Consider the following 25,467-nt stretch of genomic DNA (forward strand, 5'->3'; position numbering starts at 1 on the left):
AGGAAATCCAACAACAAACACTGTTCATCCAAAAATAATTTTATTTGCCATGCTTTGGCCAATCCACATTAATTTTAGGCTATAACGTTTTTCATGCTATCTGTTTCACAGGCGTGGAACTGAAATAATAAACAATTAACAAGCAAGGCAGTTTTGGCAGGCATTTTCTCTGCCTCTTAACTTTCAGGAAATACCAACCAGCACCACCTTGCCTGTTAATTGTTTATTATTTTAAATCCACACCTGTTTTCACCTAGGAATCCCTTTTGTGTAGACTGAAATCAGCTTGGAGACATTGGCCGAAATCCATGTGAAGTCACGCTATTGCAAGACAGTCTAAGCCCTTTTCTGAAGGAGAAAATGCACATCTGGAATCAGAGGCACAGTGGTTATGCAGGAAGCTGTCTAGAAACTCAATAGTACGCTTAACAATTCTGGATACTGAGCAGCCACTTTGTTTGGGCTATTATTGTTATTAATATTAAATTTGTACATTGTTTTATCATTCAGATTCTCAGGGGCTTAAAAGGGTAAAATGCAATACACAGATTAACTTAAGCGGCCAGATAGATAGATTTCTCTCCTGTTAATCCTTATTTATTTATTGATTGATTGATTTTATTGATTTTGTCCAATACACAATGAGGATTTTAGTGGGTATACACATAGTAAAATACATGATGAAGGTTATAGAGGAGATACTCATAGTAAAATATATCTAAGAAAGAATAGAAGAGAAGTTATAGGAATAGAACATATCAATGAAAGAATAGAAGAAGAGATATAGGAATAGAAGAAAGGTATAGGACAAGGGTCCCCAAACTTGGCCACTTTAAGAGTTGTGGACTTCAACTCCCAGAATTCTGGGAGCAAAGCTGGCTGGAGAATTCTGGAACTTGAAGTCCACAACTCTTTTTTTTTTTTAAAGTTTTATTAGTTTTTATCAAAGTTATACAAACTGAAATAATGGGAAACTTTTCAAACATTATTTCTCATATTACAAACCACGACCACTCAAGGTTATATAAGAAACATAAAATAAGTCAAAAAGATATGTATAAAAGTTTTCCCCCATAACAATTACACTAATCTCTTTCCCCCCCCCAACCTCCCCGAACTTCCCACAGTGAAATCAAATACAACTCTTAAAGTGGCCAAGTTTGGAGACCTCTGGTATAGGAGATATAGGAGAGCAATAGGACAGGGGACGGAAGGCACTCTAGTGCACTTGTACTCGCCCCTTACTGACCTCTTAGGAATCTGGATAGGTCAACTGTGGATAATCCAAGGGTAAAGTGTTGGGGGTTTGGGGATGACACTATGGAGTACAGTAATGAGTTCCACACTTCGACAACTCGGTTACTGAAGTCATATTTTTTACAGTCAAGTTTGCAGCGGTTAATATTAAGTTTAAATCTGTTGTGTGCTCTTGTGTTGTTGTGGTTGAAGCTGAAGTAGTCGCCGACAGGCAGGACGTTTCAGCATATGATCTTGTGGGCAATACTTAGATCTTGTGAACCTTTATTTCAGGAACAACTGGAGTCCTAGTTTAAAAATCCAGGTGCTACAACCTAAAACTTTCTACGCTGCTTAATACTTTGGTTTAAGCTTTTAAACAGGGAATGTGATGGTTGGTATGCCCTATGTGGAGTGGGGAGAACCCAGTGTTCCCTCTAATTTTTTTTCAGGGTGAGCGGAAAAGTATAGTGTCTGAGCGGCAGTCCCTTTGGCACTGGGCGGCATATAAGAATAAATAAATAAAGTAAGTAAGTAAGTAAGTAAGTAAGTAAGTAAGTAAGTAAGTAAGTAAGTGTGGGCGTGCGCTATCACACGAGCAAGTTCTTGCATCCATAATTCTATCCTTTCTATCTCTCCCTCCCTCTTTCCTTTCTATCTTTCCCTCCCTTTCCTTTCTATCTCTCCCTCCCTCTTTCCTTTCTATCTTTCTTTCCCCCTTTCTCCAAGCCCTTCCTTTTCCCTCTCCCTAACTACCCCCTTCTCCCTCCTTTCTATCTCTCCCTCCCCCTTTCTCTCTCCCTTCCTTCATCTTTCATTCCCTCTCTCTCCATCCCTCTTCCTTTCTCTCTTCCTTCCTTCCTCTCTTTTTTGTTCTTTCTCTCTCCCTCCTTCCCTCCCTCTATGTCTTTCCCTCCCCCTCCTTCCCCCCTCTCTTTCTCTCTCTCTTGCTTTCTTTCCCTGTCTTTCTCTCTTGCTTGCTTTCTCGCTTTCTTTCTCATTCTCTCTCCCCTCCTTTCTCTCTCTCTTTCTCTCTCGTTCACCACGCCGGCAACAGAGAGAAAAAGAGAGAGAGAGAGAGATGGAGAGAGAGTGGAGGGCGCCGTTGTCTTCGCCTCTGCCCGGCGGCTGTGCAGTGAAGAGGAAGCAGTCGCGCACCGCCTCCCGGGAGCCCGGCCGACTTTTGGAGCCGTTTTGTTTTCGGCCGGGCGGAGGCGGCGCGCGGAGGCGAAGACACGGCGCGTGGCCAAGCTCCGCCTCCCGGGAGCCCAGCCGACTTTTGGAGCCGTTTTGTTTTCAGCTGGGCTCCCGGGAGGCGGAGCGTGGCCGGGCACCGTGTCTTTGCCTCCGCGCGCCGCCTCCGCCCGGCCGAAAACAAAACAGCTCCAAAAGTCGGCCGGGCGTCGTGTCTTCGCCTCCATGCGGCTCTGCAGCGAAGAGGAAGTAGCCGCGCACCGCCTCCCGGGAGCCTGGCCGACTTTTGGAGCCGTTTTGTTTTCGGCCGGGCGGTGGCCGCGCGCAGAGGCGAAGACACGGCGCGTGGCCAAGCTCCGCCTCCCGGGAGCCCAGCCGACTTTTGGAGCCGTTTTGTTTTCAGCTGGGCTCCCGGGAGGAGGAGCGTGGCCGGGCGCCATGTTGCAGTGGAGGAGAAAGAGAGGCGGAGCGGGCGGCGGGCGGGCGGGTGGGCGGGCGGCCAGGTGTTCGGGGGGCAGCCGGCGCGCGCTCCCCAAATCTCCCTGCCAGCCCACCCGCCCGGAACATTCAAAATAAGAAAACCCTTCACTCTTACTTTGAATGTTCCGGGCGGGCGCGCAGGCAGGGAGATGGGAAGAGCGCGCGCCAGCCCGCGCGCGCGCCAACCTCCAGAGAACGCCTGCCCCTCCCCCCTCTCTTGCAGCGGAGGAGAAAGAGAGGCGGGGCGGGTGGGGGGCAGGGCCGAGAGGCCAGGAGCACGAGGGGGCCGGAGGCACCATGGAGAGGCAGGTGTGGCCGCGGCTCCCTTCTACTGCCCGCGCCTCCCCGCCCACCACCCCTGCCCACCCCCGCGGGCTGGCAGGGGGATGGGGACTGCGCGCCCGAGGAAAAAGGTGCGCGCGGGGGTATTTTGGAGTGCGCGCGCGCGTGCGCAGCTTACAGGAAACGGTGGGAGAACCTGCAGCTTATATTTCCTATCAGTTTGGTGTGACTCCAGAGCCTTTACCTTCAGGATGTAAAATTCAGGCAGGTGGCTGTTTGTTTTATTAAATACCAAAATGGAACTTGGCAAGCAGCTGCTATCCCAAAGAACTGAGTCAGAATGATATAAACCTCTGGATGAAACCAAGCCATCATTATTCCAACATGTACATTATGTTCCTAAAAGGAAAAAACCGCAGCCTCAGCGTAAGAGCTACTTACTTGCTTAAGCTGAGGGAGAGTTTGTCTCCACAGGCACGGATCTTGTTCTGGGCTTCAATGTGGGTCATGGTGCTAGTACTCTCTCCGTCAATGCTGAGCACCCAGTCCCCAACTCCAACCCCTGCCTGGGCTGCCTTGCCCCCGGGGGTGAGCTGTGAGGAAAGAAAAAGTTATTCCCAACATGAAGACATCATTAAGGGCACCTATCACAAAAATCTTTCCAATGCTAATAAACAAGGGAGAAATGGAAGTGGTCACAGCTCTTGTTTTTCTCTATGCCATTGTTATTATTATTATTATTATTATTTATTCGATTTGTATGCCGCCCCTCTCCGAAGACTCGGGGCGGCTCACAACATGTAACAACAAATTATAAATAATCCAACAGTTTTTAAAATGTTTAAAGATTTAAAAGACCCCATATACTAACAGACATACACACACGCATACCATATATAAATTAAACATGCCCAGGGGGAGATGTTTCAATTCCCCCATGCCTGACGACAAAGGTGGGTTTTAAGGAGTTTACGGAAGGCAGGAAGAGTAGGGGCAATCCTAATCTCCAGGGGGAGTTGGTTCCATAGGGCCGGTGCCGCCACAGAGAAGGCTCTTCCCCTGGGGCCCGCCAACCGACATTGTTTAGTTGACGGGACCCGGAGAAGGCCCACTCTGTGGGACCTAATCGGTCGCTGGGATTCGTGCGGCAGTAGGCGGTCTCGGAGATATTCTTCTTGTTGTTGTTGTTGTTGTTATTATTATTATTATTAATTAGATTTGTATGCCGCCCCTCTCCGTAGACTCGGGGGCGGCTAACAACAGTGATAAAAAACAATACATGGTAACAAATCTAATATTTAAAATCTAAAAATAACAATTTTACATTAAAAAGTCTAAAAAACCCCAATATATAAAAACATACACATAATCATATCATACACAAAAACTACATGGGCAAGGGGGAGATGTCTCAGTTCCCCCATGCCTGACGGCAGAGGTGGGTTTTAAGGAGTTTACGAAAGGCAAGGAGGGTGGGGGCAGTCCTAATCTCTGGGGGGAGCTGGTTCCAGAGGGTCAGGGCTGCCACAGAGAAGGCTCTTCCCCTGGGTCCCACCAGACTACATTGTTTAATCGACGGGACCCGGAGAAGGCCAACTCTGTGGGACCTAACCGGCCGCTGGGATTCGTGTGGCAAAAGGCGGTCTCACAGATATCCTAGCCCGTTGCCATGAAGGGTTTTATAGGTCATAACCAACACTTTGAATTGTGACCTTATACTTTTCTTGCTAAATAACATGCAGATTAAAATTATTTATTCCCAAAGAAGTTTCTTAAAAGAGAATAGCGCGTGAAAGCAGTGTCCTATAGCAAGTGAAGGGACAAATGGTGTCCACTCTGCTAAGATCACGTGAAGTGTTAATGCTACTTTATAAGGCCTTGGTAAGGACACACTAGGAATACTGCATTCGGTTTTGGTCGCCACAATGCAAAAAGGATATCTAGAAAAAGTGCAAAAAAGAGTGACAAAGGTGATTAGGGGATTGGAGGCTAAAACATATGAAGAACAGTCGCAGGAACTGGGCATGGCTAGTTTGATGAAAAGAAAGACCAGGGGAGACATGATAGCAGTCTTCCAGTATCTCAGGGGTTGCCACAGAGAAGAAGGAGTCAAGCTATTCTCCAGAGCACCTGAGGGTAGAACAAGAAGCATTGGGTGGAAACTAAACAAGGAGAGAAGTAACTTAGAACTAAGGAGAAATTCCCTGACAGTCAGAATGGTTGACCAGTGGAACAGCTTGCCTCCAGAAGTTATGAATGCCCCAACAATGGAAGTTTTTAAGCAGATGTTGGATAACCATTTGTCTGAAGTAGTGTAGGATTTTCCTGCCTAAGCAGGGGGTTGGACTAGAAGACCTCCAAGGTCCCTTCCAACTCTATTATTGTTGTTGTTGTTGTTGTTATGTCATATTTCTCACAGTCTTCTCAATCCCAGAGTGGTCAAGCAAAATATGCACAGAACACCCATTTCCTTTATTGTCAAAAGTCTGATTTCTATTTTGAAGCAGATCCTTTCAAAGTTTCAATAAACAGGTGATTTTGTAATGTGCTAAACCAGAGATGCTTCTGCTATTGGCCCTCTCTTCCTGCTCATTAAACTCTAGTCTAGAGCTATTCCTTCAATGTTTACAAGCAAGCCGGATTGATGCTATCTTTCAGCAAAAAGGCAAACCCCTAATACCAAAAAAGCAAATATTTTTTTATTATTATTTATTAGATTTGTATGCTGCCCCTCTCCGAAGACTCAGAGCGACTCACAACAGACAATATACAGAGTACAAATCCAATATTAAAAACAGTATTTAAAACCCTTACAGTAAAAAACTATCATACATACAACCCAAATAGACCATACATAAATCATACAACTCAATTAGTTTTACAACTCAAATAGTCCGATATCATCAAGTTATGTCTCCAAAACTTTCAAATGTGTTTTATACTGCACTGGGAAGACCACACGTGGTCACCACGATACAAAAAAGATGTCGAGACTCTAGAAACAGTACGGAGAAGAGCAACCAAGATGGGGACCAAAGGCTAAACCATATGATGAACGGTTGTGGAAACTGGTAAGGTTCTTCCAGAGGTCTCCAATGTACGGCCTGCAGGCTACATCCGGTCCTCCAGAACAAGGTTCTCTAAACCTTGGCAACTTTAATACTTGTGGACTTCAACTCCCAGAATTCTTTGCTGGCTGAGGAACTCGTGGGAGTTGAAGTCCACAAGTCTTAAAGTTGCCAAGGTTGGAGACCCCTGTTCCAGAAGGCTCCTTCTGGCCCACTCGCCTCCACCCAGGTGCTCTGCTCTGATCTTTCCCAAACAGCACAAGGAGAGAAAGCAAGGCAGTATTCTCCTCTGTTTGGAAAGAAAGGTAGGATTCCATGCATTTCTCTGATGGAAGAAGGGGGGGGGGGGTTATTATATTGAGCAAAATAAAACACATTTATTCAATTAAATTTTATTCATTCATTTGTAAAATTGATTTTCCCCACCTCCCCCAACAGTTGAACTTTTGCAAAAAGCCCAATGTGGCCCTTGAACTGAAAACTTTGGAGACCCCTAGTCTAGTCTAATGAAAGGAAAGAGTAGGGATGTCATAATAGCAGTCTTCTAGCATTTGAAGGTCTGTCACAGAGAAGAGGGGGTCAGTGAAGGGAAGGAATACGGATGTCCTACTCCTAAAGGTGTAAGTAGAGGTGCAGGTATATGGTCACCTCCTCAAGCAGGGGATTGGACTAGAAACACCCAAAGTTCCTTCCAACGCTGTTATTTTGTAGACGTAAATACAGTGGTACCTCTACTTAAGAACTTCCGTGACCAGGTTCTTAAGTAGAAACGTTCTTAAGTAGAAACAATTTTTCCCATAGGAATCAATGTAAAAGCAAATAATGCATTCAAACCCATTAGGAAAGAAATAAAAGCTTGGAATTTTGGTGGGAGGAGGAAGAAGAGGAGGAAGACAGTCGCTGCTGAAGGAAGAAGGTGAGGTGAGGGGAATCAAAAAAAATCCAAAACTTTAAGGCTTTTTAAAAAAAGAGGGACTCTGAGGCGGCGAGGAGGAGCATACGCCTTCTATACACCCGGCGCGAGGCTGCCTCACATGCACTGCGCCAGAGAGAGAAACCCAGGGGGAATGGCGGGAAACTCTCCAGGCCTTTGTACCTCTCTCAAATTTTTGCCGGGCTCAGCAAAAAAATCTTGAACACCTGGTTCTTATCTAGAAAAGTTCTTAAGTAGAGGCATTCTTAAGTAGAGGTACCACTGTATTATAGTACAGTACTGCTAGTGCCCGATTGAGCTATCTCTATATATTGTAGCGGATGTGTCCATGCTGAGGAAAAATAAGTGTAATTGGACTAAAAGTATTGTCCATCATGTTTCATTCATTCATTCATTCATTGGATTTATATGCCACCCCTCTCCGAGGACTTTATAATGTCTTTGACTAGTATTTTTGCCTAGTATTTTTTCTTTTACTAAAAAAATAACAATAAAAACAAACACACAAACAATACAGTCCTCATAGCTAGTCTCATTCTGCTCAAGGCATTGAAATAAAAACAGTTTCAGACATGGAATCTAATAAATCCTTTGATGCCTTTGAGGATTCAGGCAGCTCAGAAAGCAATCTTCTTCTTTTTCCCATTAAAATCTTCCTACCACAATATTCTAAGCTGTAAAGGGTGTGAAGATTGCCTTCCTGCCTGCAGCTTATTCAAGAGGGTGTTGGTCTATCCTGCCTAATCATAATAAATACGGAATAAATTTCCTTTTCTTTCGGCACTCCATTCTTTGATATCTGAGTACGTTCCATACTAAACCTTTTTCGGCCAAATGTGCAATTATGCAGCTTCGTTTCCAAGCGACTTAGTAAAGGATAACAAACATCTTACCGCTTTATTTTCCTCTATTCTTTCTTTTTCTCCCTTTGCCCGTTTCTTTTATTTTTAGGAAAGTATTTTTAACTGGATCTTAAGCTAAATTGTACACTGGCGAGTCTGTGGCAAGCCTCTACTACTGGTATGTTACCCTGGCATGCCTAGTGGGCATAGGAAAAGCAAGCTGGCTTTGTCCACAACGAAGAGAGAGTTCTAACTATAGTACTATACTTACTAACAATCCTAAGAAGAAAATGATTCTGGACCTTAGGCCAGGATAAAAAGAGAAAGGGAGGTTGCAGCGTTACATTAATGTGTAATGTGTAACTTTTTTGGGGGGGGATGGGGGGTGTATAAATTTTTAATTGTTTTTCACACCTTCCAGAGATTCCAATTTACATACCTCAAATTAAAATATAATACAATATATCAAATGCCAATTTCTTAGTCAAATTAATAAAATTTTTATAATTATTTATCCAATTATTTCTGGTATATATCATTCATCCTGTGTTACCTCCTTTCCAAATGCTATCATTTTAGATAACGTTCTTCGCTTCCATTTATATTTAAAGTGCTATAACTATCTAAATTTCTCTTGGCTATTTGCTGTTTTTCCTAACGATGCCACCGTGTTTCAGTCCCTTTCTAGCGTTCTTAGAAAACACATTCCTACTTTTTTTTTTTAAACCCTCATTTTATCATAACTGCCCTTAACAATAGAAAATAGGCGTTGATTGCTTACCTGAACGCCTCTTCTCGTACGGTGAGCGGGTACAGCAGTCACATGGGTTGCTCATGTCCAATCCGGTGGAACTGAGCCTAGTGTTAAAAAAGCTTGCTGGATCCGCCCCTTCCCCAGAATTCGCGAATCCGTAGACTAGGCTCAGATGTGAAGCTCTTTAGTGTTCAACTCTCATTGTTAGAGGAAAGAAAGGTTATAGAAAGGTATAGAAGACACATACAAGGGCGGGAAGTGACTGCTGTACCCGCTCACCGTACGAGAAGAGGCGTTCAGGTAAGCAATCAACGCCTATTCTCCGTACTGAAGGAGCGGGTCCAGCAGTCACATGGGACATACCCAATAGATGGTCCCTAGGGTGGGATTAGATTGCTATCGTGAGAGATAATGGATTGGAGTACCCTTCTGCCGAAGGCAGCGTCCGCTGAGGCGTAAGAGTCAATCTTGTAGTGCCTGATGAAGGAATTTGGCGAGGCCCAAGTGGCTGCTTTGCAGACCTCCTCCAACGGGGCTTGAGTCGCCCAAGCGGCCGAGGTGGCTGCGCTCCTGGTGGAATGCGCTGTGATGTTCTTTGGAACTGAGAGGGAGGCCGACTCGTAGGCCTTAGAGATAGTCCCTCTGATCCAACGGCCTATCACTGTTGAAGACACTTTGGCACCCATGACTCTGGGGTGATAGGCTATAAAAAGTGCTTCCGACCTCCGAAAGGGTCCTGTGCGTTGGATATAGATCCTCAGCGCTCTAATGAGGTCCAGGGTGTGCCATTTAATTGCCAAGGGATGGTCCCGTTGGAGGCAGAAGGAAGGTAAGACAATATCCTGGGTTCTGTGGAACATGGAACTGACCTTGGGTAAGAAGGTGGGGTCCAGTCGTAAGACTACCTTGTCCTGATGAAATTGGCAGAGGTCCTGCCTGATTGAAAGGGCAGCCAACTCCGAAATGCGTCGGGCAGAGGTAATTGCCACCAGGAATGCTACCTTAAAGGATAGGTACCTGAGGGACGCAGATTTTAGGGGTTCGTAGGGTGCCTGCGTGAGGGAATGGAGAACCCGTGGCAAATCCCAGGATGGATATCTGTGGACCTTAGAAGGTCTGAGGTTGGCTATACCCTTGAGGAATTCCTGAACTTCTGGAAAGGAACGGAGAGGCTGTCTGCGGGGCCCTGCTAGGACAGATGAAATGGCCGCCAGATGACGACGGAGAGTACTGGTGGAAAGGCCTTGATGGAAACCTTGCATAAGGAAGGAAATGATCCTGTGTATGGGAATGCACAGGGGAGAGAGACCCTCCTGTAGACACCACTGGTGAAACTTGGACCATGTATGGTCGTAGATTCGATTGGTCGAACCTCTTCTGGCCTTTAAGATGACCTCCACTGTGTCGGGGTCGTGGCCATGCAGTTCTAAGTCTCTCCTGATAACAGCCAGGCGGTGAGGTGGAACCACTCCGGGTCTGGATGGAATGAGGCCCCCTGCCGTAGCATATCCCCCGAAACGGGGAGTCGCCAGGGGTCCTGGACGGACAGCTGTTGGAGATCCGCGAACCAGGGCCGGCGGGGCCAATGAGGGGCGATTAGGATTACTCGGGCCCTCTCGGTGAGGACCTTGTGAATCACGTCCGGGAGAATTGGAATTGGAGGGAATGCATACAGGAGTCCTGGGGGCCAGGGGCTCCTGAGGGCATTGGTTGCTTCTGCTCCCGGGGATGGGAACCTGGAGAAGAATCGAGGGAGTTGGGCATTCGCTTCGGTCGCAAAGAGATCCAGCACTGGAAGGCCGAATCTGAGGCTGATTTGATGGAACAGGTCTTGATGTAGATTCCACTCTCCTGGATCTATCGTTGCTCGAGAGAGCCAATCCGCCTGGACGTTGAGGCTCCCCGAGATGTGATCGGCTAGGAGCGACTGAAGGTGTTTTTCTGCCCAAAGGCCTAACTTGAGGGCCTCCCTCATGAGAGCCTTGGATCTCGTGCCCCCCTGTCTGCAGATGTGGCTTTTTGTGGCTATGTTGTCGGTGAGTATGAGAATGTGCCGGTTGGGGATGCGAGGCTTGAACTGTTTTAGAGCCAGGGAGACGGCTCTTAACTCTAGCCAATTGATTGGCCTGGAAGCTTCCTCCGGTGACCACGTGCCCTGGGCTATCATCCCCTGGGCATGGGCGCCCCATCCTGATAGACTGGCATCTGTGGTAATGACGAATTGGTCCGGGGACCTGAAAGGGGATCCTTTGTCCATGGCCGGAGACATCCACCACCTGAGAGATCTGCGAACCATCGATGGAATGGCAATGCGACGACTTGAGTTGCTGAGCCCCGATCTCTGAAAGGGTAATAGAAGCCACTGTAGTTCCCTGGCATGGAGACGAGCCCAGGGAATGATGCCTATGCACGACACCATTTTACCCAGAAGGGAGGACAAGGTGACTATGGAGACTGATTGCAGGGGTAAAATGTGAGAAATCAACTCCCCTATATTATGTTTCCTCTCAGGAGAAAGGAAAACTTGGGATGATTCTGAATTAATGATAGATCCCAGATGCAATATGGAAGTAGAAGGCTGAAGGTGGCTTTTATCAAAGTTAATAGAAAAGCCATGGGTCTGTAAAACTGACATGGTGACAGAAAGGTTTACCTTTACTTCCTCTAGAGAATTTCCATGAACTAAAATGTCATCTAAATAACATAAAATGTGGATGGGCTTGGCCCGGATATAGGCCGCCAAGGACCCCAAAAGCTTTGTGAAGACTCTAGGGGCCGAGGAGAGACCAAATGGCATAGCCCTATACTGGAAATGTCTGCCCTGGAAAGAGAAACGTAAGAATTTTCTGTGGCATTTGGCAATGGGGATATGGAGGTAGGCCTCAGTGAGGTCTAAGGAAGCCATGAAGTCCCCCGGATGAATAGCTGCTAAAATAGATGAAAGGGAATGCATCTTGAACTTTCTGTATTTGATGAATAAATTCAGCCTTTTGAGGTCCAAGATAGCTCTCCAACCTCCGGAGGTCTTAGGGACCATAAAGAGGATGGAGTAAAAACCCCGGCCTCTCTGACCGGAGGGGACCGGCTGGATGGCTCTAATGGATAATAAATGGGAGATGGCTTCCTCCATCCGGGAATGAGCAGAGGGAGAACTGGGAGAAGGGCAGGAAATAAAACGTTTGGGGGGGGGAGAAATAAACTCTAAAAGGAGACCTTTTTGAACTGTATCAATGACCCAGGGGTCCTTGGAAGATTGGCGCCAGCTAGAGGAGAAGTAGGCCAGGCGCCCCCCTATGGGGACCGAAGGGGAATTACCATCTGGGCTTTTTAGAAGCCCTGTTAGAGGACGCTCCTCTCTGGTAGCGGTATCCCTTACCCCTGGGGTTCCTACCTTGGGAACGAAAACGAGGGGAGTACTGACCTGGATTCCTCTGGTAAGTGGGCGCCTGATCTTGTTGGCGCCCCGGACGACGAAAGGACTGCGTTTTGGTGGTCTTTTTGGTAGTCGGGCCCAATACTTTTTTCTTGTCCGTGGTTTCAGTTAGGAGTGGGTCTAGGAGATCTCCAAATAGGAGGTCGCGTTTTAATGGACCTAAGGCTAACTGCCACTTCTGACGTACTCCTGCCTGCCATGGGCGAAGCCATAGGAGTCTTCTGGCCGTTGTGGAGGCCGCAATGGACTTGGCTGCGAATCTGGTGGATTGCAGTGTGGCATCAGCCACGTATTGGGCGGCCGCAAATACCTTGTTGAAGTCCTGTTGACCTCTTAAGTCATCGGGAGGAATATGTTGTTGAAGTTGACGAAGCCATAGGAGCATGGCTCTAGAAAAAAAGGAAGCAGATGCGGAGCTTTTAATAGCCCAGGAATCTGCGGTGAACCCTCTCTTGAGCATCTGTTCAATCCTCTTGTCCTCTGGACGAAGAACCTCTTCTGCTTCGCCTGGAACTGCAGCCGCAGAGTGTAGGGTTTTTACCGGTTCATCAGGCTTAGGGCAGGATAAGAGATCCTCATAAGAGGGGGATAATTTATACAATCTTTTGTCTTTGGTGGTGGGGTTAAGCCCTGATGCTGGAAACTCCCACTGTTTAAGCAAAGCATCTTTAAACAATTTTGGCATAGGGATTACCTCGTTATCCTCTTGTTCCTCTGTGAAGTAGGGTAAGTTCTCCTCCGGAGGGTCAGTGGAGGTAGTGGCCTGCTTCTCTTGTGCCGCTAGCCCTGTGGAAACTCTAGCCTTGAGAAGGAGAGATTTGAACAATTGAGAGGGAAAAATAGTAACTGGAGAAGGAACCTTGATTTGGGATTCCTCATCGTCCGAGAGGCCTTGACATGGATCCTCATCCTCTTCCATATCCTGATCATAATCATCCTGAGAAGAATCTGATTCTTCCTGAATAGGAGCTCTGACTGTTGAAGGAGAATTCAAGGGACGGAGGGGACGAGGAGGAGGAAGAGGTAAAGAGGGCACATTGATGGCAGAGAGCTTGGCATCAATGGCTTTGGACAACACAGAGAAAATGGATTGGAACTCTGGAGGGAGGCTAGAAATATCAGCAGGAGTGACAGAAGAATCTCTGATGGCCTGAGAGGATCCTGGCTGGGAAGATTCTTCAACGATATCTGGTTCCTCTGGACCTAAGCCCCATAGATTAGGTTGGGGTCTGTCTAGGTTTGGCTCATCCAGAGACAACACAGTGACACCAGAGAGAGGCAGGATAGGAGCCTCTGGGGGGTCAAGACTGCTGAGCACTTGGGCCTGCACTTTCAAGCGTTTAGCAGATTTATCATGAATTTTTTGTAGGGCTTGGTCCCTTCTCTTCTCAGCCTTGGTGGTTCTGGTCAAGGGACGGGCTATGGCAGAAGAGGGGGCTGAGGCCTGGGGGATACTGGTTATCTCATCACCTGTAGGCCTGGCCTCTCTGGGACCCTGAGTGGTGCCTCTCTTGGGAAAGGAAGCCATAGTCTGACAATTTACAGAAGACAAGGCTAGAGCCAAAAGAAATCTGATTTATAAGGGGGAGAAGAATTCCAAGCTTTCCCAAGAGGAGTGGGATCTTGCTCCTAGGCCTCGGAGCTGCTGCGACTTGAGAGCAATCTGGGCAAACCCAGAGTTCGTGTTCCCAAATACAGCGTGGCCAGCCTCCCTAAACTTCAATTAAAGTAACCAAGGCACCCTGGTTGGAGGACTGGCCGGTGGAGAATTAAGCCTGAGCGTCTCAAAGCCCACTCCAAAGATCCGGGCGGTGGACTGAAGCACCAACGGCCGGCAGGAGGCCAACACGAGGTACTAAATTACAGGGCGCGAAGGCCTTCGCGCCAAAAACAAAACCGTTCCGTAAAAGTTTTAAAAGAAACGGCCGGCTAAGTCCAGGAGACTGAGAGGGAAGCGTCTCACACCGCGGGAGGTAAAGCCCTTAAAAGATAATAAATAGACTTGCCTAATGACCTCCAGGCCGAAGGATTGTAAATAACCCAAAACGGCAGCAGGAATAGCCAGCGGCGAGAGGAGAAAAGCTCTCTCTCTCAGGGGAGAGCTTTTCTCCCCTGAGAGAAAAGCCGAGCCGCCGATGGCTGGCGTTAATTAGCAAGTCTCGAAATTCAATAGAAAGGATTTCTTACTGTTTGGAAGGATAGAATCGAAGGGAAGGTGTTAGTGATGAACGAGCTATTCACATATACTCCGCTGGATGCGAGAACTGAGCGAATTCTGGGGAAGGGGCGGATCCAGCAAGCTTTTTTAACACTAGGCTCAGTTCCACCGGATTGGACATGAGCAACCCATGTGACTGCTGGACCCGCTCCTTCAGTACGGAGAATATCCAAATTTACGTCTCTTTAAAAGCCCAAGAAGGAAAGAAAAAAAAAGAAAGAAAGAATAAAAGAGAAAAGGAAAGAAAAAAGAAGAGCGGAAAAGAATAAGAAAAGGAAAAACACTATTCACATCATATCTTAATCTATACCATAAGTGGGAGTTGTAGTCATGGTTTCATCACATTAGTTTTTGTAGATTTTTTTCAGGGAAGTTTTACACTTTGTTATCAAGCTGTTATTTATAAAGACCAAAAAAGTCAATATACCCTGTTTTCCCCCAAATAAGACATCCCCTAATAATAAGCCCAACTGGGCTTTTGAGTGCATAGCAATAAGGCCAAAGGCTTATCTCAGGGTTCAAAAAATATAATACGGAGTCTTATTTTCAAAGGGAAACACACTGTAAGCAACCAAAGCAGCATACTGATGGATTAAAAATGAATCTGTACGAGATGAGAGCTAAAAGAGGTAAACTGGGGGAGCCAGACTACTACCACTGTAACATCTGTACAGATGTAGAGATTTTGGTAGCTGCCATATTTTTAACTCCTGCATCATAGAAACATAGAAACATAGAAGACTGATGGCAGAAAAAGACCTCATGGTCCATCTAGTCTGCCCTTATACTATTTCCTGTATTTTATCTTACAATGGATATATATTTATCCCAGGCATGTTTAAATTCAGTTACTGCTGATTTACCAACCACGTCTGCTGGAAGTTTGTTCCAAGGATCTACTACTCTTTCAGTAAAATAATATTTTCTCATGTTGCTTTTGATCTTTCTTTCCCCCAACTAACTTCAGATTGTGTCCCCTTGTTCTTGTGTTCACTTTCCTATTAAAAACACTTCCCTCCTGGACCTTATTTAACCCTTTAACATATTTAAATGTTTTGATCATGTCCCCCCTTTTCCTTCTGTCCTCCAGACTATACACATTAAAAGTCTTTCCTGATACGTTTTATGCTTAAGACCTTCCACCATTCTTGTAGCCCGTCTTTGGGCCCATTCAATTTTGTCAATATCTTTTTGTAGGTGAGGTCTCCAGAACTGAACACAGTATTCCAAATGTGGTCTCACCAGCGCTCTATATAAGGGGATCACAATCTCCCTCTTCCTGCTTGTTATACCTCTAGCTATGCAGCCAAGCATCCTACTTGCTTTTCCTACCACCCGACCACACTGCTCACCCATTTTGAGACGGTCAGAAATCACTACCCCTAAATCCTTCTCTTCTGAAGTTTTTGCTAACACAGAACTGCCAAAGCAATACTCAGATTGAGGATTCCTTTTCCCCAAGTGCATTATTTTACATTTGGAAAGCTGAAATCTGCAGAAATGCCTCCAATGATTGCTGGCAACTGCAGCAGGTTCTCCATCACCCTTTGCAGTAGTCAGGTTATCTAGCAGAACCATTGCAAAATAATTTTTTTTTTTTAAATTGAGCAACCAATGCACAGTGCTTGAGCAATAAAGCACATTCTTCGGAAGACCTCAAGGCCTGTGGGAGAGTTTAGACTTGCTAATGAATGCAGCAAATGAGACAGAACAACCTCAGCAGAGCTGAGTAGGTGCCAGCTGCTGATCCAAAGGGCTCTCCTTAGCGCCTTTGAACTGGAGCATGTCAATTGTCAGCCAAGTGGCAGAGATGGTGCACCTGCTGTTATTTGTGACATTCAGCTGTTAAAGCCAGGTAAGTCAGAAAGTCTTTGCCAACTAGCAACACGCCTCCCTGTAAAATATTTGGCTTCATGTTCCCGTTGCTTCTATTTGCATCATCCCCAAATTTAGCAGTTGTGTGCTCACATACACAAACGGTCCTTTGAGGACAGCCCAATTAAAACTATCTGAACAAGCTGACAAAACTCCTCACCTTCTGAACACTGGAATATGAGAGTCTAAATTCCACAAAGGATACTGATTTTTTTTTTAAAAAAACATTGGTACATTAAAGGTTATTTGAAAACAGGAGGAGAAAAAAATAAAAATATTTCTTCCATTCTCTGACTGGCTCCTCCTCCTCTTTATTCTTTCTGCCTTAATTAAATGCATTTACACATTACCTTCTTAGCAATGCAAACAATAATCATATATATGTACACCTAAGTCACATTATTGTAAGCAATTTAAAGTGTGGCCTTCACACGATGCTCTGAAGAGCAATATTGCTTGCAGGATCTGCAGTTTAAAGCTCTAACAGAAGAATAAAATCTCTTTCCTCTTTTCCTGCAAGATTGGAGTCCTCTGTGTAAATCTGGAAGCCCAAATGAAAACATACAAAATTAGAACTGGCTTGTTTGCTGGTTCATTTTTCCTTCCCCGTCAAAACATCTTAAAACTAAAAAAAAGCAGAAATAAAGCATGTGCACACGTATTGTAATAAGTAAACATTCCTGTGATTACAAAACGTCCGTTTACAAAAGTTGTTTTAAGATTTGAAAATTAGCAGGAAAAAAACTGGCAACCCTGTACCAACAACTACAGTTTTGATCGTGTCAAGAGAGCAAGTAGGATACTGTACATCCACCCTAAATGGTCACATAAGGATTTGGAATACTTTTCCCTCTGCTTTCTGAGTATTGCCACAGCCTCCTGAATTAGGCAAATGGCACACTTCTGACCACAGCAAATGTGGCACTTCCGGAAAACACAATAACATTCTCCTACTCTTATTTGCCTTCCAACTGATTTTGACCAGTCCCTCCTCTGATATTGTTCATAACATGGTCTAAATATTACAACTTGTGGGAAGGAAACACACCATTTGGTGGTGTATCCAGGTCTGCACAAGCAGATCTGTGTGTGCCAAGAAGGCAAAACCATAGGCATTGTGTCTTCAGCACAGTTCTCGTGCACCACAGGATGGGATGTGTTTTGGGAGTGCTTTGGGAGTGGAGCAGTTCATGTTCATAGGAGTTTAAAAAGCAGAATAATGAATTAATTTGAAGGGACTGGGAGAAATACTTGTTTATGGAATGGTTGCCTGCCAAAGCAAAAATTGGAGATATAACACAATAACATCCTCCTCCTACGTCTACGGAGAGGGGCGGCATACAAATCTAATAAATAAAAATTTAAAAAATAAAAAATACGAGGAATGAGAGGGTTTTGTGTGTGTGTATGCTATTCTACTTACACCTTTCACCCAGGTGTTTGGAGAAATCACTCGCCTTTTCTTCTGTCTAATAGGATATTTGTGAATGGCCACACACTCCCATCACTGTTATTTTAATGACTTTCTTAAAATGCATAAAGTTTTAAAATTTGAGATACTGTAAGCCACATGCCTTCAGAACGATCCTTTTTCATGACAAATTTGGATTTTATTTTATTTTATTTTTGCAAAAGAAATCACACCAAATTGCATCCCCAAGATAGTTTTAACATAGAGCTATTGGCGGTCTACTGCAGTTATGCAAGTGGTATAATTCTGCAGTTTGACCATCATTTAAATCCAGATTGCATGTCTGTACTGGATTGTGGTATCTGTGAATCTAGGGAAGCAAGCTCTAGTTTACCAAAGTTCTTGCTGCACTAAGTATTTCAAATATCATGATGCAATAGGTTTCTAAATGGACTAACCTAACACAGTTTAAGAAGAAAAAAAATGTTGTGCCTTATTGAGAAAGAAAAGGGGGTGAGGAATGGGGAAGATAAGCAGCATTTAATGACTAATGGGGAAGATTGTTGGTGCGAATGATAACTAACCTGATAACTAACCTCTGAGTAATCGCCATTCTTCCTCACAATAGGGCAATTGTGGATTAGCTACTAAACAGGAACTTTCAGAAATATATCAAGGTCGGTTCAAATATTTACAGCCTTAAAGCATAAAAGACTTTGCAGATCGGGTAAATATTTTAATTTGCTTCACAGAGCAGAGAGACTGGTAGGGAAATGATTTTTTTTTTCACTTTAGAAACAGTTATAACCTGGTATTTCTGAAAATTCAAGCCAAGAACGTAAAAGACTATAATTTATATAACTGCAAATCATCCGAGGAGAATCAGATGCATCTACTGGCAAAATATTCAGAAGACAATTTCTAGATTTTTAAAAAAAATATAGTTTAGTTTGGATGACATTTCTCTGTAGGCTCAGAAGCCTTTTATTTTTCAGACAACCCCAAAGAGGCTGGGAATATATTTTAATTTTCTGACATGTAATTTGTATTTGTTTGATATAAGCTCTTTGAAGGGTGACTCTAGTCTGAAGGGCTAATAATAGGTCTTTCTAGGAGTTTGGTTTTCTATTGTTTTAAAACAAACATCTTCTGTTCAAAGTTCAAAGATACTTAACGGTTATCTTTGAAAGGGAAATTCACACTTGGGTTGGATAACCTGGTACGCAAATCTAAATGCCTCCTACTTTATGTTGGCTGACATTCTCTTTTAAAAATTTCTAAAATAACTTCAGTCCCTCTAGTTAGGTAACTGTCATCTCCTCAGAATAGGTGAGGTGAGAGAGAAAGAGATTGGTCCAAAGTCACCCAGCCAGCTTTCATGTCTAAAGATGGACTAGAATCCACAGTCTCGAGGTTCCTCGCCAGCACCTTCACTTCTACACCAAACAGGCTCTGGGATGTTTACATTTCCCTCAAGGAAGCTGACCCAAATTACTGTGGGTATTGTATGGAATATATTGTAGGAGCTCCCGAGCATTGCTATTTGTGAGCAACTCTCAGTCATGAAAACTGACTTTTTATCTTTTATGGCACCAGCTTTCCTTCCAAATGCTTTCCAGATTGCCAGACACCAATAATTCCCAGGAAACATGGCTAGGAATTATGGAAATAAAGTTTAGCATACTGTACATGGAGGGAACAAGGTTGTCCAAGTGTGGTGCATGCTAACTTTTTCCAGTGCTGGAACTCATAGTTTCCTGCCAACACCTCACACAAATATACATACCTCTTAAAAAATATAAAAGGCACGTCTTCTTTTTTATGGAACTGAAAAGGAGGAATAACAGAGTTGGAAGGGACCTTGGAGGTCTTCTAGTCCAGTGTTTCCCAACCTTGGCCACTTGAAGGTATCTGGAGACTTCAACTCCCAGAATTCCCCAGCCAGGAAGTTCAGGAGTTGAAGTCCAAATATCTTCAAGTGGCCAAGGTTGGGAAACACTGTTCTAGTTCAACCCCCTGCTTAAGGCAGGAAACCCTACACTCCAGACAAATGATTTTCCAACATCTTTAAAACTTCCAGTGTTGGAGCATTCACAGCTTCTGAAGGCAAGCTGTTCCACTGATTATTTGTTTAACTGTCAGGAATTTTTTTCCTTAGTTCTTCCTCATGGGCCAATTCAGACATGCAGTGAGTTGATTAACTTCATAAGTTAAGGGGCGTAGATAAGTGCACCGGTGTGCCTTTCGTCCCCTGTCCAATTGTCTTTCCTTTATCTCATATATCATATATATTTTCTTCCTTTCATATATCTTCTCCTCTATTTTTACATATTATCTTTATATATATTACTTCATGTCTATTCTCTTCCATATGTATTGTGTATTGGACAAATGAATAAATAAATAAATAAATACTTCTTTGTGTCCTCCACTCTTACCCAAATCCCATTCTATACCCTACAAAGGAAGTTCTCATGCGTACAAAACTAGTGTGCAATTTGGAGGAACCCACTGAACCCACTGAACTGTTCTTCCAGCCTGATTCATTCAGAAAAGGAGGGGGTGATGGACTCCCAGCACCCTTCAAACCATCACCAGACCTGTGGAGAGAACCGGGCACTGGAGTGAATCAACACCTTTCTCGTAACACAATCCATGTGGTCGCACACTCATGCTTCTCAGAGCTACCAAGCCACAAGAATTCCTAAAGCTTTTACATCTGCTCTGTGAAACAGGAGGGGGGATGCAATCAGCCCACCTCTCCACGGGGCTCACCTCTCCCAGCAACTAATTTATCTCCCTCTGTCAGCAAACAGAGACATTAGCTCATCAGCAGCAATGCAATACCTACCCTGGGGGTTGGGAACCATTAACCATTAGAGCTGCCTTGCTACAGGGGCCCCAAGCAGCAGCCAAAGCAGAGGAAAGGAGGACTGCCCTTGTACCACTTTGCTAGGTCTGAGACGTGACAGTCGCCAATGGAATATATATCAGTGATAAGCGGGAAGCCTAGCTGGAGAACATAGATACAGTCATCTGCACAGACTGTAGGAAAAGAGTTTCATTGGAAACTCCTTGTTTCCAGTGTCTATATGTCTACAGCAAAGGTGGGGAACGATGGCCCCTTTAATGAGTCGTGGACTTCAACTCCCAGAATTCCTGAGCCAACTGAGCCCATGAATCATAAAAGGGTCATTGTTCCCCACCCTTGGTCTATAGCAGGGGTAGGCCAAGTTGGCTCTTCTATGACATGTGGACTTCAACTCCCAGAATTCCTGAGCTAGCATCATTGGCTCAGGAATTGTGGGAGTTGAAGTCCACAAGTCATAGAGGAACCAACTTTTCCTACCCCTGGTCTATAGCAAGGAGGCTTTGTCTGGAAATCACGTAGTTCCCCAAAATAGTCCTAGAATCAACATGACCTTGTAAGTGCTGAGGCCCACCTCCCTGATACCAATAAAATTGGAAAGGAGTACATCAGTTGGCACATAAAAGTTACTCATACTCTTCCTTCTTCCATAGCTTTCCACGAGGAAGAAGAAGGGTCCCCCATACACCTTTAAAGCAAGACTAGGGGGAGGGTCATCTAGAAACAGAATACATGATGTGCATTTGGGGAGGCGGGTGCTCTATTCATATTAGTGCTAAGAGCATCCACTGCTGGATGGATTGAAAAGAATGCAAACGTCCATTCTCCTGGGGTTCAAGCCAGTAACAGTTCCTGCATTCAGCTCAGGCTACAGCAATAGAGATTATAGGAAAAGATGGATTGTGATAATATGAATACAAATGGACTTTCCTCGCAAGCTATTCCCCAATCTCCTTCACACAAATTCTGGTACAGCTTTTTCTGGAAGAAGCTTGCTTTGCCTCATATATCCCAGATATATCCCAGAAAGTTTAATGCCATCATAAATATTTCCATGGATAGTTACTCTAAAGAATCAAAGTTGCTCAGCAACTCTTCTAGATGGGGCTCAATAACTACTACAGTCACCTGGTACGAACACAGAAATAAGGAGTCCAACCAACCATTGGGCTTCCTATCTCCCTCACAGATTTGTTTTTCTTTACCTCCACAAAACTGTTCCTTTCAAAAATAAAAGTTTGGAACAGCAGAAAAAATAGGATAAAATATGCATTTTAGAGATGCTAGTGAGTCCTGCAGTTTTGGAATGGAGATTTCCTAGTACTTGGGAAAAAAATTAAGTATTCGAGTAAGTCCAGTTCGACATGAACATAAAAGGACCGAGTGCTTGCTGACAAATCTCTGTGGAAGCCCAGCAGTAAAGCCCTGCTTTCTTGACGCAGATTCAAACTGTCCTTGGGCTTGCAAATATCACACTTAACAGTGTAACAACAAACCCTAAGAGACTTGCAAACAATACCATGGATAGAATGCTATAGTAGGGCTGGAAAAGTGAGAATGTAGTATTATTATTATTATTATTATTATTATTATTACTATTATTATTATTATTATTATTATTATTATTATTATTATTAAAGCATATATAAGATTACAGAGAAAGTATGAACATGATTGTGAATACATGAATGTATAAACATGTTTATGAATACATGGGGACATTAGGACAGGGATGGTACTGCTTATGCACACCCTTTACAGACCTCTTAGGTAGAGAGCTATAAAGGAATTAAGTCCTGATATTTCTCAGTGAAGTCCTCCTTCACAGCTAAACCTTTTCTCCAGGTAAACAGGTGCTTCATCCATTCATATTTTCAAAAGAGGAAAACTACTGCAAGAAATATACACTGCTATAAATTTCCATAATATGAGAAGCAAGACCAGAAGAGGCTGAACCAAAGTTTTATGTTCCAAGAGTTATTCCACACCAGCCTTTTCCAACATAGAAATAGATACTGTATGTTTGAACAACTCCAGGAGTTTTGAGACAAATTCTACAAATGTTGGAAAACCAACACAACCCACAGAATGCCATTTATTTATTTATTTATTTGTTTGTTTGTTTGTTTTTTATTTATTTATTGTTAGAGTTGAAAGGGACCATGAAGGCCATCAAGTTCAACCCCCTGCCCAAGCAGGAACCCTATAGTACACCAGTCAAGTGGCAGTTTAATCTTCTCTTAAAAATGTTTTAATTTTTAAGAGATATACTAGGAAAGAATGCTCTATAAAGCCATATATCGGTAAACTTCGAAGAAACAATGTCATAAGTATTAATACTGTATTCAGAAAACACGGAGAAGCAAAGAGTAAGGAAGGCAACCTTGATGGAGACCTATAAGATCTATTATTATTATTATTATTTATTGGATTTGTATGCCGCCCCTCTCCGCAGGGCGATGAGGAGAAGCCTCTTTGTCTGGTGTACTTAGTGCGGCAGACATGGAGAGGAAAAGAATAGGAGAAAAGTGAAACTTGTGGGCTTTTGAGGAATGGGATAATCAAATCAGATCAACTTAATCCTTTTACATGTGAGCAATATTGGACGAGAACTGTGGTGGCACAGTGATTAGAATGTAGTACTGCAGGCTACGTCTGTTGACTGCAAGCTGCCAGCAGTTCAGCAGTTTGATTCTCACCAGCTCAAGGTTGACTCTGCCTTCCATCCTTCCAAGATCAGTAAAATGAGGAGTCAGATTGTTGGGGGCAATATGCTGACTCTGTAAACCGCTTAGGGAGGGCTGTAAAGCACTATGAAGCGGTATATAAGTCTAAGTGCTACTTCTATGAGACCCATAACGGTTTCTGCAATACTGAGAAGCTCAAGCCACAACATGGACCATCATTTTGGAACGTATCCTTTGGCCTAATGTGACTAATATGAACATAATACAGCCTTTTTCTAGGCCTTATGAGGGAAGTCTTCAGTCATAAGATAGTTTAGACATTAAAACAACCAATTCATTCTTCAGGATGAAGAATGCAAATGGCTTCCTAGAAAAGAAGAGAAAATGAGCTTTGAAAAATAACAATGGACCCCCACTCTCAGTATAGTACTATACAGCATAATATGCACAGTGAAAAAAAACCTTTAACAAAGGATTTTTTTTAAAGAAAAAACAATTGATGCCAACCTGCCTTCCATTGAGGACCTGTATACTGCACAAGTCAAAAAGAGGGACGTGAAAACATTTACTGACCCCTCACATCCTGGACATAAAACTGTTTCAACTCCTACCCTCAAAACATCATTACAGAGAACTGCACACCAAGACACCTAGATCCAAGAACAGTTTTTTCCTGAACGCCATCACTCTGCTAAACAAATAATTCTCTCGTCAAACTATTTACTAAGTCTGCACTACTACTAGTTTTTTTTTCATCATTCCTGTAATCCTTTTCCTCCCACTTAGGACTGTATGACTGTAACTTGTTGCTTGTATCCTTAAGATTTTTATTAATATTGATTGTTTCCTCACTGCTAATTTGACCCCTATGACAATCATTAAGTGCAGTACCTCATGATTTTTGACAAATGTATATTTTCTTTTATGTACACTGAGAACATAGGTACCAAAGACAAATTCCTTGTGTGTCCAATCACACGTGGCCAATAAAGTATTCTATTTCTATTCTATTTCTATTCTATTTCTATTCTATTTCTATTCTATTTCTATTCTATTTCTATTCTATTTCTATTCTATTTCTATTCTATTTCTATTCTATTTCTATTCTATTTCTATTCTATTTCTATTCTATTTCTATTCTATTTCTTCTATTCTATTTCTATTCTATTTCTTCTATTCTATTTCTTCTATTCTATTTCTTCTATTCTATTTCTTCTATTCTATTTCTTCTATTCTATTTCTACTATTCTATTTCTTCTATTCTATTTCTTCTATTCTATTTCTTCTATTCTATTCTATTTCTATTCTATTTCTATTCTATTTCTATTCTATTTCTATTCTATTTCTATTCTATTTCTATTCTATTTCTATTCTATTTCTATTCTATTTCTATTCTATTTCTATTCTATTTCTATTCTATTTCTATTCTATTTCTATTCTATTTCTATTCTATTTCTATTCTATTTCTATTCTATTTCTATTCTATTTCTATTCTATTTCTATTCTATTTCTATTCTATTTCTATTCTATTTCTATTCTATTTCTATTCTATTTCTTCTATTCTATTTCTATTCTATTTCTTCTATTCTATTTCTTCTATTCTATTTCTTCTATTCTATTTCTTCTATTCTATTTCTTCTATTCTATTTCTACTATTCTATTTCTTCTATTCTATTTCTTCTATTCTATTTCTTCTATTCTATTCTATTTCTATTCTATTTCTATTCTATTTCTATTCTATTTCTATTCTATTTCTATTCTATTTCTATTCTATTTCTATTCTATTTCTATTCTATTTCTATTCTATTTCTATTCTATTTCTATTCTATTTCTATTCTATTTCTATTCTATTTCTATTCTATTTCTATTCTATTTCTATTCTATTTCTATTCTATTTCTATTCTATTTCTATTCTATTTCTATTCTATTTCTATTCTATTTCTATTCTATTTCTATTCTATTTCTATTCTATTTCTATTCTATTTCTATTCTATTTCTATTCTATTTCTATTCTATTTCTATTCTATTTCTATTCTATTTCTATTCTATTTCTATTCTATTTCTATTCTATTTCTATTCTATTTCTATTCTATTTCTATTCTATTTCTATTCTATTTCTATTCTATTTCTATTCTATTTCTATTCTATTTCTATTCTATTTCTATTCTATTTCTATTCTATTTC

The 25,467-nt window shown here is 42.8% G+C and overlaps 1 protein-coding gene across 4 annotated transcripts in view; it reads right to left on the minus strand.

Moving 5' to 3' along the window:
• PDLIM7 (PDZ and LIM domain 7) overlaps nt 1-25,467 on the minus strand; it is a 94,313-nt gene that overhangs the window by 42,843 nt on the left and 26,003 nt on the right. For all 4 annotated transcript variants that reach the window (XR_011557991.1, XR_011557992.1, XM_070738829.1 and 1 more), the window contains exon 3: nt 3,634-3,785. Coding sequence is in view for 2 of the 4 variants with exons in the window: in XM_070738829.1 (XP_070594930.1) it covers nt 3,634-3,785 (152 nt within the window). In the remaining 2 variants the exon portion in view is untranslated. The remainder of the gene's footprint in view (nt 1-3,633; nt 3,786-25,467) is intronic.

This window comes from Erythrolamprus reginae, chromosome 2, assembly GCF_031021105.1.
Source record: "Erythrolamprus reginae isolate rEryReg1 chromosome 2, rEryReg1.hap1, whole genome shotgun sequence".
In the NCBI taxonomy this organism is placed as follows: Eukaryota; Metazoa; Chordata; class Lepidosauria; order Squamata; family Dipsadidae; genus Erythrolamprus; species Erythrolamprus reginae.